The sequence below is a fragment of the Limanda limanda genome, chromosome 11 (genome assembly GCF_963576545.1).
Source record: "Limanda limanda chromosome 11, fLimLim1.1, whole genome shotgun sequence".
NCBI lineage: Eukaryota > Metazoa > Chordata > Actinopteri > Pleuronectiformes > Pleuronectidae > Limanda > Limanda limanda.
Window position 1 is genome coordinate 11,069,435 of NC_083646.1, and position 11,548 is coordinate 11,080,982.

Consider the following 11,548-nt stretch of genomic DNA (forward strand, 5'->3'; position numbering starts at 1 on the left):
AGTATACAGTAAGTTGACAAGTATACGTTTACACTTTATTTTCTTTGGTGAACATGTTTATAAAAGTACAGTCCGTTAGGAAAGAGCACCCTGATAATTACCTGCAGGAGATAAGCCAAGCAGAACTTATTACAGCATATGAATTGGAATACAGGTGAGAAAACTTAATAACAATAATCTTAACCTTGAAATACAGCATTCAGTCTTATGTGACTCATTATGATCCCAAACTTGCTCTCAGAGAAGCTTTGAGATGCAAAACCAGGGAGGCAGCCTCTGCTCAGCGTTTAGTGACCGCGACTTTAAAGAGTCACGTCTCTTTGGAGAGTTGTTGTGTTCGACTCGTTCCTGCGCTCACTGACTGATGCTCAACCGAGCAGAGAATCCCAGTCAAAGTCATCCTGGATCTCCTCACTGTTGCTGTGTAGATTCTTTAATGGAGGACGCTGCCGGGGAGACGCAGAGTGAGGCTGCATCCCGGCTGAAACCGAAACATGGGTCGAGAAGTTAGAGGAAGTGAGACAGTTTACAACAGTGACACCATTGTGGTCGACAGCAACTTAAAGGTTAGGGTCACATTTTCTCATGCGTATCTCACAATCACATGTCCAGATGTACATTAAGAGTATTTGGTTACTGTGATAACTACAGCCGACCAAATAACCTTTGGAAGAAGAAAATAAAATATTTTCAGAACCAATATTTAGACCAATATTCTTTCTTTTGAATATGGCAAAAAGTCCTAAGAGGACAGACTACAGTCACTACTAACTCTTGAAGTAAGAAACATGAGCGAGTGAGTATTAAGGAGTTGTGTAACTCAGGTTCTGCTGGATCAAGTTTCCAAGAAAGTAACAAATTATGCAAATAGTTTCCAGCTCTTACCAGTTGTGTTTGCAGGCTGCGTCAGCTGTGGCCTCTGGAGCCCGGGTCCCATGTGCAGAGGCCTCCTGGGCAGCTGACCTCCCATGGCAGTGGGAACTGTGTGAGCGTACGGGAGGGGTGATGGGTGGGTGAGGCTGGCGAGGGTTGGAGGCGGATTGGTGGTGAAGGGTGAGGCTTGTAATGGGTGAGGTGCACCGAGGGCTAGAGGGGAGTTATTCCCAGAGGTGATCATGCCTTTCTGAGTGAAGAAGCGGTTCAGAGAGTCACAGAGGGAGGTGAAGAGCGTCGGGTCCAGGGCCCAGTCGCACAGCTCCGCCTGCCGCATGCTCTCCAGCAGGTCTGCAGACAGAACATGAGGGAAATGTTAACAGACGGACAAATCATTAAGAGAACAAAAAACCCTTTGTTAAACAAAAAAAATCATACTTTACTCAACATTTTGCAAATGTCTCAGTAATCATCATGTTTATTGTTAGTCTCCAGTCCGGCCAAGATTTGTTAGTTGGGAAAGATAAACATTTCAAATGGTCTGTTCATCAAACTGATGCAGGATGCAGAGATGACTCAAAAGACTAATTTTTGAAATATGCATGACTCAATTTTCTGACGTCAATCTTCACATTGTCTGTTTAGTCATATTATTTGCAAAGTTATCTTGAAAAATGTGTTGACCATGTTTTTGTAGCTATTATTACTAAGGCAATAGTAATAACAACTTTTTAAATATCTAGGTTTTTATCAGTTGAGATAAAAGGTCAACCAGAGAGAGTAAGCATCAGAGAGGCGATCTAACGGCCAATTTCTATAACTGATAAAACCCAAACCAACAAACAGCACAGACCTGGGTGACCCGACAGGTCGATGTTCGCCCAGTCCAGATTGGTGGCGATGCGGAAGCTCTCCTTCAGAGAATCTGGGCTGCTGAACCAATCAGGAGGCACCGCTGAGGCGGAAGACAGGAGGGTAACTTCAAAAAGCAATGAAAATATGTGTGCATGTTATAGTTTAAACACAATTCAAGCATTGATGAGACTCACTGTATTGTGACGGAGGGTGTGCTAGTGGAACAGCTGGAACAGCTGGAGCAGCTGGAGGAGCTGGTGGGGGGGCTGCAGGGTATGGAGACATTGGCAGCAGAGTTGGAGTGTGGAGGGGGGTAGTGTCATTGTTTGGGAAAGTCAGGGGAGCAACATCCGCTGGAGAGAAAAGGAAATACAAGTTATTCATCCAGTCGGTTTGTAGGTGTGCAATGTGTCATTTCTACACAACAACACACGGGTCATACTCACACTGAGAGCCCCCCCTCTCACGCATGGTCCGGACCAGAGACTTGAAGGATGCGTACAGGTCTGGTAAATTCAGCTCGTCAAAGGTGAAACGCATCGGGAAGTCAGCGGAGGAGTTGAACGAGACAACAGCAGACGAAGGGACAGCAGAGGCTGAAGAGGGAGAAGGAGCAGACACGGTGCAAACAGGCCCAGGGGCCACGTGAGGAGCGTAGGAGAAGGTGGAAACAGGTCCTGGATTAGCAGGATAGGACAGAGCAGCCACAGAGAAGGAGGGAGCAGCTGGAGAAGATGAAGACATGTTGGAAGCAGATGGAGGTGGAGCACAGGCGATGGGGTCAGGTGGATAGGGAGGTGGAAAAGAAGTCATGGAGGACATGGGGGCCGCAGGTGGACTAGCTACAGGGGGACTAGAGACCGGGCTGGGCATGTAAGGTGACGGTTGCTGTGAAGACAAAACAAAGGATGACACTTTGATATGAGGATTATTTCAAAAACATTTAGTGAAGTCAGTGGTGGAAATTAATAAGGGGAGTGGCTCCACCTTGCGTGGGGGAGGAGAGAGGGAGGCCGACCGGGGGGACTGCTGCTCCATGGCTCCCAGTGGCTCCATGTTGAGAAGCTGGTGGTTGGAGAGGGAGGCCGGTCGATGATGATGTGGGGAGGGACCTCTGTCCATTTGTGTCCCTCGTACTTCAGGAACCTATAAGATGTAAGAGAATGAAAATGCTAAGTTAAAGTAGCAATATACAACTCATTAAAAAGTGTACTTAACTAAGTGCCTGTTCACTCAAATAAGAAGATAAAAACATGTGCACTTTATTCTGTTAACAGGTTTGAGACATCTGCCTCCACCCGACTGCAGTCCAGACGAAGGACATATGGTCAGCTGTTTTCACAGAGACCATTTCTTTCACAGATAGTAGTTCCTATATGAGAACCTTCGACAGCGGGTTAAGATGACGCTGTCGAAGGTGTAATTTCTTTACACTTTATTGCTGTTTGTCAATTTGACAGTGATATGATGGTTAACAGCTGAGTCACTGTTCACTACGTACATCCTGCTGCTCCTCTTCCTCCTCTGGATACGGACGCTTAGGTGCCCTCATTTGATTCTCCTCCCCAGGTCCGTCCATCGTCCAATAGGAACCCTACGAACACAGTACAAGTAGCTTTACACTCTTTTAAGTAATCTTCATCTCACATGAAATACCGATATATAGACATGCTCTCTTCAGTACATGACGGGTAATTTACCTTTCCAGGGTCGTTCTGTGGCCGAGGAACTTTCCTGAAGCATTTATTCAGAGACAGATTGTGGCGGATGGAGTTCTGTTGACAAAGTAAGTTACGTAAGTCACTCCTGCATTAGCTGCTTATACAAATCATTATTTAAATGTGCAATCAAACTTTACATATGCTTCTTTTTGAGTTACCAACAATATGTTGCTGTACTGTAAAGGATTACCTTCCATCCACGGCCTGCTCGGCTGTAGTGAGGGAATGTGTCACTGATCCAGGTGTAGATGTCATTCAAACTCAGCTTCCTCTCAGGGGCAGCTGCGATTGCCATGGCGATGAGAGTAGCGTAGCTGTGAGGGGGTTTCCCTTTACAGTTAGAAGGGGAAGGGTCCTGCACAGAGGGGAGGAAATCCCCCCTCTCCCTCCCTCTGTCTTTCTTCTTGTCCCTCTCTCCTCCTCCTCCGCTTCCTCTCTCTTTCCCCGAACGCAGGCTGCTGACTCCCAGCTGAGGCAGCCAGTCAATGCTAGTGAGACTCGAGTCCAGGTCAGAGGACATTGTCTCTTGTGTCCAGGGTCTGAGGGATCAGAAGAGGACGTACTCGATCAAATTACTTTCTGTTTGTCTTGGGAACTCATGAAGGAAACATAAAAGCTGTAGTGGATCCTCTGTGAGTAATGTCAACCGCTCTGTTCCTGTACTTCCAGTCAGTGTCAGCTTCAAACCAAGAAGCTCACACACACAGGACACATAGTTCTGCTATGTTGTCTCACTATTCACAAGCGATAACATTGCATGAATGTGTCTACACATGTTTGCCCCAATTCCACCTAGATTCTCCAGTTTCTGAGGAAGAGGAATGACTTGCTTACCTCTCTGTAGACACTCGAGGCCCAAAGCCTTACAAAGAGTTAATGTTTGATGTCATCAGTTGTGCACAACTGCAGACAAACTGGTTCCCGTCTGCTCTTCAGATCTCTGTCTTCATCACGCCGATCCCCACAAGGCCTCAATTCATACCTTCGGCTGGTTGAAGTTTGTGTATCTTTGAAGGAATACATACATAAACTTATCCGAGAGCTTCCTTTTTCCTCTCCCTCCCTTTCCCCCCCTCCCTCTGACTTTACCAAAATGACATAACTCGCCCCTCCTCCTGCGTGACCTCACTATTTTCACCCCGCCTATGTGAGCTAGTCCCACCTCTTCAGCTTTCACCAACAGTTTCTCTAGCCGAGGGCGGGTCAAGTTACCAGAGAACACAGAGAAACAACCTGAAAGTTTTGCACCTAGTCCTGTCACACGGGGCACAAGGGTTTGACTCAGAAACATAAAGACAAAAACACATTTTTGTAGCAGTTAACCTTTATTGAAGCCATTCATCAGTATGAGTGAAGCTGTAACATCCTGTGTGTACATGATTAAGGGTTTATGAATCAGAACAGGTGATGGTCTCTCTCTACAGTGTGCTGGAGAAGGCGAGGAGGCTGGTGTCAGGGGACGGATGAGTCATGAGCTTCTGGATCTGCCAATAAAGTTGATAAAAATGTATTAGACACTTTCTATATTTAGACTGGCAGCTTGAAAAGAATGAAACCAGTTTGTACATGTTAGCTAAGACAAGATGGCAGCTTTACAAACACAAAGGAAATGCATCACAGTTTGGCCCGTGTCTCACCACACCCTGGTTTATAAAGTCACCTGCTGGTCAACTGTGTCGGTGATCAAGGTTTTAGGAAGCTGCAGAAATGATTTAGCTAATTGTTTTTGACACCAGTCTGTGGCACATACTGTCTGTCATATATTCATGACATATCTTAACAAATTAAAAGCAACAGAGTAGTGAGCACCTCCTTGAATTTGGGGTGTTTGGCATCTTGGACCAGCTGCAGCAGAACCGCCTCCGTGGTGGTGAGGTAAGCTCCGCTCTGCTTCAGTCGTGACAGAGCAAACAAGCGGTCTGTCTGGCTGTAAGGGGGGGGAACAAAAGTCTGTCATCACACAATCTATAATTCATACAGGAATTAAAAGAGCCTACTCAGTGTAAGTGATGGCGATGTTGTGACATACCTTCTGGATGAGACGGCATCAGCTACAATGTGAACCTCCATTCCTCTTTCAAGCATGTCAAAGGTCGTGCACTGAGGAAAAGAGCAGACGAGTGAAGGACATGTTTTTCCACAACACTCATCATTCATTAACTACAACTGTGGAAGCTCTGTGACATACTACGCCTTGAAAACTAACATTACTAGATAATAGGATAAGTACAAAATGTAATCATCTAATCATCGGTCACAAATTCACATCTCTCATACTCAAAGTTTGTCATTTTTTAAGAGCAACAGTTTCTTTAAGCAGCCTAAATTATATTAAATAAAATTATTATAAAAGCCTGGTTGCTGGAAAACAACAATAAATTGAGATAAAATAGCAATAAATACAATTTCTGATCAAACTGTTTTATTACAAATTGACCTAAGAACCGATGATGACACAATGATATTTTTAAGCTTTGTCTTAGAGCTGTAGGGAAAACGACTGGAAACTCAAACCAACATATAGTTCCTTATAAGTAAGCAACACACTTAAAATCACTAACTTAAAATGAATGTCAAATTAAAGGGGAAGAAAGGGTTCTTCACTGAAGCTTGATGATGTTCACGTCAATGAAAACACACACTGAGTACGAGCCTCCATTTGCAAACAAAGAGCCTCCACTTGTATTTTAAGATGCACTCAAGGAAATAGGGACATTTCTAAACCACACAAATGGGCATGTGATCTCACCGCGATACAGGCGTGTGCCTCGATTCCACAAAGAATCGCCTGTCGGGGATTTCCAAGGGCCTGCAGCTCCATCTCCACATCATCGATCATCATGGTAAAGGCAGTCTTAGCATGAGCCTTCAGGTCCTCCGCTCCCAGCTCTGGCACCGTGGGACCCAAACCTCTAGGGTACTGCTCGGTCAGGATGGCCGGGATGCCGAGGAGGCGACTGGCCTGAGAGGAGAGAGTTATCAAATGTGCTGTGTGTAGTCGCTAACAGGTTTGTGACTGGTGAGAGGGCGAGTGCAACCGACCTGGAGCAGTCTGGCCGCGTTGCTGACGATGTTGGGGAACTGGAAGATGTTGGGTCGGAACTTCTCTTGCATGTCGCACAGGAAGAGGACCGTGTCCTTGGTGGAAAGTCTGCCGATGTTTGCCACTGAAGGAGCAGGGTCACAGGAAAGTTATCCACAGAGGACACATGGAAGTGCCAGGTTTATCATCATCAATAAAGAGATACAAAGAGTGTGTGTTGAGGTTGATCAGCCACAGAACATCTGAATAGCACAGAATTAAACTTACACAGACATAAATATGTACATCTAGCTGCAAATTAGTGGCTGTAGTTGCTGTGTTTGAACATTATTGACCAACTATTGAAAATGTCAATGAACTTCTGAGTATCTCTTTTTGTAACAATGGCGCATTGAATGAAACCCCAGGAGGAAACCGGTTTGTTTTCCTCTGCAGAAACATTTCCACCCTCGCGTCGCCCTGTGTCATGATCAATGAAACCCAGCGGTGTCACAGCTTAACTCAAACTTGACAACAGTTGTAATGAAACTACACAACGAGGAGGACTTACTGTTTCTGTCTGACTGCTGCAGGTGTGAGGAGACGTGAGTCCAAAGTTCAGCTGTCAAGTAGTGTTACCATGTGACCGCTCCACTGGAACACGAACCTGTTTTATTACGTGGAAAGAGACAAATGACAAACTCATCAAACTGTTGAGCAGAACCTTAAGTCACAAGATGAATAAAATATACTAACAACTATATTAAATAGAAACGTCATTATCGACAGAACATCAAAGTCAAAACAGTAACCAACCTAGCATGAAGCTAACAGGAAGAGCACCAACGCCAGCTATCGACCAATAGGAACGCGTGGCTTTGAGAGTGGTTTTCCTCTGAACCAATAGGAGCCCGGGATGCTCCGGAGCCAGCAGCTAACACCGCCGTGCTAACGAGAAGATGTCGGACACTGCGGAGTCACCGACGGAGTCGCCGCCGAAAGAGGAGCCGCCGAAAGAGGAGCCAGCGCCTCCGGCAGAAGAGTCAGCGACCAGCGAGGACAAGAAGAAAAGTAAGAAACAATATGTGTGAAAACGAATCTCCTGTTAACGAGGACTGTTGTTTACTAAGGAAACTGTGCAGGGTGTGTGACGTGGGGGAACGTGTCACAGAGCGTCTGGCCAATAGCGTGGCTGCTTGGTGTCCGGACAGCCAATAAGCATTCAGCTTCTTCACATGTGCCACTAGCGGTTTGGATCACGGCTAACGCTAATGCTAATGTTTATGAAGACAAAAATAATGTCAATATTTACTGATAATACCAAAAGTAACGTCATGTCTGGTACCTACGTTAATAAGGCTTAGTTAGCTGCAAACTGCAAAACTGTCAGTTCACTGTGAAATGTCTTATTTCACGTTCTGGGTTTTATCTTAAGTTTGATCATGAATCGCTGTAAATACTCAGCAGCACTTCTCTTAGACTGAGACTCCTCATCTTGTCTTAAACATTTATAAGTAACATATAAACATTTAATAAACGTGTTAAAAACCACGTAAATGTAGCTCTGAGAGGAAATGAGGACGTTGGGAGTTTATACAGCTCCAATCAAGAAGTTGTTAATGTTATTAAACCTGTTTTACTATGTTAGCACTGATGTGCAGGCCAGCTACTTTGTTAAACACAAAAAAACACTTGTATCTATCATATGTTTTATGTGTTTCCGAAAAAACAAATTGATTTCAGGTGTTTCAAAATATCTAATTATAATAAGGGATAGTTTTCAATCTCAGAAAACAATCACATACATTCTTTGATTTTGTGTTATTTGTTGAAAGTGTTTGTAAAACTTACCTCACTATGCTTCTAATTATAAGCTTTTATCTATAGCTTTGAGGAGTTTGAAGAAAAACAAATAGCATTTAGGTAAATGAAAAATGTTTGGATGATTGAAAATGACGTATGCACAATGACCAAAGTCAATGTACAATGTTTGGAATCTGAGCTACAACTTGAAAATTACATCTGAACAGCATAATAATCTTTTTTGTTTGGTTATTAATTCCCCATGGTTTTCTCTTTCTCATAACATAAAATACAACAAATCTGTTTAAAGACCTTTGTGTGTAAGATTTTAATCTCATTCACAAACCTTCCTTTTAGAGAACATTATACTCTGAAAAGGGGAAATCTGCACTACTGGTATTTAAGTTTTTTTTAATGAATCAAGGTTTTCAGTCGCTAGACCCTCATTGGGGCAGATCTTTTTACAAAAGTAAAAGTTAGAGCTTGTGGTAAGTCTTTTCATGCAGGTTCTGGAGAACGCATTTGGATTTAGCAGGAAATTCTCGAGAAATTTCCAAACATGTCGGGATTTGCCTGGCGCTGGTTGACTGCAAGAATTTTTCACTCTCATTTTCTCCACTTTTCTAGTCGATGTGCTGTTGAAGGCCGTGGGAGACACTCCCATCATGAAAACAAAGAAGTGGGCAGTGGAGCGAGGGAGGACGGTGCAGTCCCTGTCCCAGTTCATCTCTCGTTTCCTCAAGCTTGATGCCACTGAACAACTGGTAAGAGATGTGTTTTTTAACCAGATTGTTAATGTCCAAACATCCTGACTTGAGCAGGGACGTCTTTACATGTCTATCTGTTTTTTTTCTTTCAGTTCATCTATGTTAATCAGTCTTTTGCACCCTCACCGGATCAAGACGTAGGAATCCTTTTTGATGTAAGTACATGATATGACTTTACCATGTGGATATAATACAATATTATAATGAGGTCCAGGCCATTGTAGCCGATGGGTCATTTGTTACAGTAACCAGCAGAGGGGGCAATAAATTGGAAGCTCCATGTGTCACATGCCAAAACTCCTTGGCCACTGATTAATGTATTGATAAGTAACAGCAAAGACCTCAAAGGCCACAACTCTCAGTGGACTTTTGAAAATCTCACTGTGCTCAGAACATGACGGCTCCAATTATTTTCTTCAGGGCTGACTAATGAAGACAGTTAACATCTGAAAGTGTTTTTTTTGTGCTATTTTGGAAGTGTATAAAATCTTATAATATGAGTTTTTATGCAAACGGCTAATCTGAAAGAGTCTACCAGTCAAGTTAAGTCGGAACTATTCTCACATGTCTTCTGTACTTTATTTAATAACCTTGTCTTCTTTCTCTCTGTCTTTCAGTGTTTTGGTAGCGATGGAAAGCTGGTTCTACATTACTGTAAATCTCAAGCCTGGGGTTAAACTCCCTCTCCACTCTTTTTTCGTTTTTTTTTTTACCTCTCCTCTCTTTAATTCATCTTCCAAACCTGCACACTGATACTTTTGCTTGTTTGCCATTTGTTTTCATTCGAGCTTTGTGTACATACTGTAAATAAAATTGTGACAACTCTAAGCTCTGTCCCCTGTTTTTTCTTCATCTTTTCCTTTTTTTGTGGTCACATTTGGCACACACAACATGTGGGCACAGGATTTGGCTTTGCACAGCGCTGGGGCTGATTAGGGCAAAATCACAGGCACAAGTCAACTCATATGGATGTTGGCTCACCGTTTCATCCATCCTCTTACTGTAATAATTAAATATCGGGTGAAAGACAGGGTTGTGCTTGAGTAGGACTTTCACCTGTGATAAAAGTTTCCCGGAGGTTTAGATGGAATCACCTCTGCAGAGGGACAGGCGCAGGAAGAGAGGGGGGGGCACTGCAGGAGCAGATGGACTTAGAGGGATTACATGATTCAGGATGGGTTTGTGACATAAATTCCCAAGAAAGACAGAAACGAGAGTAGAGTGGCATGGAGACAGACACTCTGCTCCATCAGTCGAGCATCTCCATCCTACTATTGGCTGGGAGGATTTAAGGGGGAGTGTGGCCGGAGAGGTAAGGGGTCACTGATGCTCATACCGGAGGAGGAACACTGGTGACACGTTCAGAGGGAAAAGATGAACGAAGTGGCACGGGGGAATCTGTTCAAGATGGAGCAACTGAAATCTAGTTCTTAAGGAGCTTTTTGATTAAGGGCTCTTAACCGAGGATGGTAGGTTCAGACGACTGCGGGAATTCAAAGTGTTTTACTGTGGTAGTTACTTCTTGTTTGACCTGAACTATGCCAGGGACGCTTTGGTAGGTACCTCTCTCTGATTATTTGAATACAATCAAAACTTAAATTAATTACAAAGAAGCAGACATTTAATTAGCAACCGTTTTGATATTTTTTTTATTCCATAGGAAAATGTACTAGCGTTTTCAAATGTGATGATTTGATGCTTTTTCTTGTCCATTACTGAATAGCTTTATGTTTCAATGACGTCTGGATAAAACAAGTATGATGACAATTTCAGCTCAGGCTCTGGAGTTGTATAATGACATTTTTACATTTTTCCAACATATAAGCTAAGAATAATTACTACTTACAGCCTTGAAAATAAGTATATATTGCTTTCCTTATTTGCTTTATATAGATTGAGCTCCTGTAGCTTTGAGACAGATGCGATAGGATGCAGGTTAAATAAGGCAAAACATCTGGGTCCAATTTTCTATCTGATAAACTTATTATTCCATCCAAAATTGTATAATCTCATGTTAATGACCGGATTCAGCGGATGTTGGAAAAATTTAAGCTTTTTTTGAGAAATTAAAATATTGACAGATGTCGGTAATTGTAGTAGAATCTTGACTGGATTAGTTTTCATCCTGATTCTCACGCTGCTCTATTTACTTCTACTGGACACAGTGGCTGTTCAATGAAATTTTATTGTAATTGATTGGTAATGTAAACTGACATTGACAAGCTGATTTTACATTACCTTCAACCAGGAAGAAGAAGCAATGAATAATTACCAATTCAGTTATTATCAAGTTTTCAGTTAATGCTGAGAGTAGCTTTACAGGAGCAGTTATAATAATAAGATAACTGTATGTTTAAAGTACATCGATCTCAGAATGCACATAATGCAGACATTGAAAAGTGTCTTAGCCTCTGATCATTAACAAGTTAACACTGAACTGATACAGAAAACACATTAAACAGATTTGATGTTTTCAGCATTGACAGACTTTTAACTAATGCTCGTAC

At 42.9% G+C, this 11,548-nt stretch overlaps 3 protein-coding genes across 4 annotated transcripts; 1 reads left to right on the top strand and 2 right to left on the bottom strand.

The window, feature by feature from the left end:
* Window positions 1-21: 21 nt before the first annotated feature.
* Window positions 22-4,503, bottom strand: foxj2 (forkhead box J2). Of its 2 annotated transcripts, none has more exons than XM_061080404.1 (10): window positions 4,284-4,503; window positions 3,640-3,988; window positions 3,429-3,503; window positions 3,230-3,322; window positions 2,716-2,874; window positions 2,175-2,616; window positions 1,923-2,081; window positions 1,727-1,828; window positions 886-1,224; window positions 22-481 (listed from the first exon to the last, which is right to left on the bottom strand). In XM_061080404.1, exons 2-10 carry the CDS (start codon window positions 3,967-3,969, stop codon window positions 369-371), a joined length of 1,812 nt encoding a protein of 603 aa, XP_060936387.1. In that variant the 5' UTR covers window positions 3,970-3,988; window positions 4,284-4,503; the 3' UTR covers window positions 22-368. The 2 variants fall into 2 exon arrangements, with proteins under 2 accessions (XP_060936387.1, XP_060936386.1); XM_061080403.1 differs by having other exon boundaries at window positions 1,727-1,852.
* Window positions 4,504-4,755: 252 nt separating this feature from the next.
* isoc2 (isochorismatase domain containing 2) lies at window positions 4,756-7,544 on the bottom strand. Its single transcript, XM_061081529.1, has 7 exons — window positions 7,288-7,544; window positions 7,043-7,138; window positions 6,492-6,616; window positions 6,199-6,411; window positions 5,479-5,549; window positions 5,259-5,376; window positions 4,756-4,933 (listed from the first exon to the last, which is right to left on the bottom strand). Coding segments are annotated over exons 2-7 (594 nt in total). The 5' UTR covers window positions 7,044-7,138; window positions 7,288-7,544; the 3' UTR covers window positions 4,756-4,867.
* On the top strand, window positions 7,354-9,869 carry atg12 (ATG12 autophagy related 12 homolog (S. cerevisiae)). Its single transcript, XM_061081530.1, has 4 exons — window positions 7,354-7,542; window positions 8,902-9,038; window positions 9,134-9,196; window positions 9,659-9,869. The coding sequence occupies exons 1-4, from the start codon at window positions 7,431-7,433 to the stop codon at window positions 9,716-9,718; spliced, it is 372 nt and encodes a 123-aa protein (XP_060937513.1). The 5' UTR covers window positions 7,354-7,430; the 3' UTR covers window positions 9,719-9,869.
* The last annotated feature ends 1,679 nt before the right edge of the window (window positions 9,870-11,548 follow it).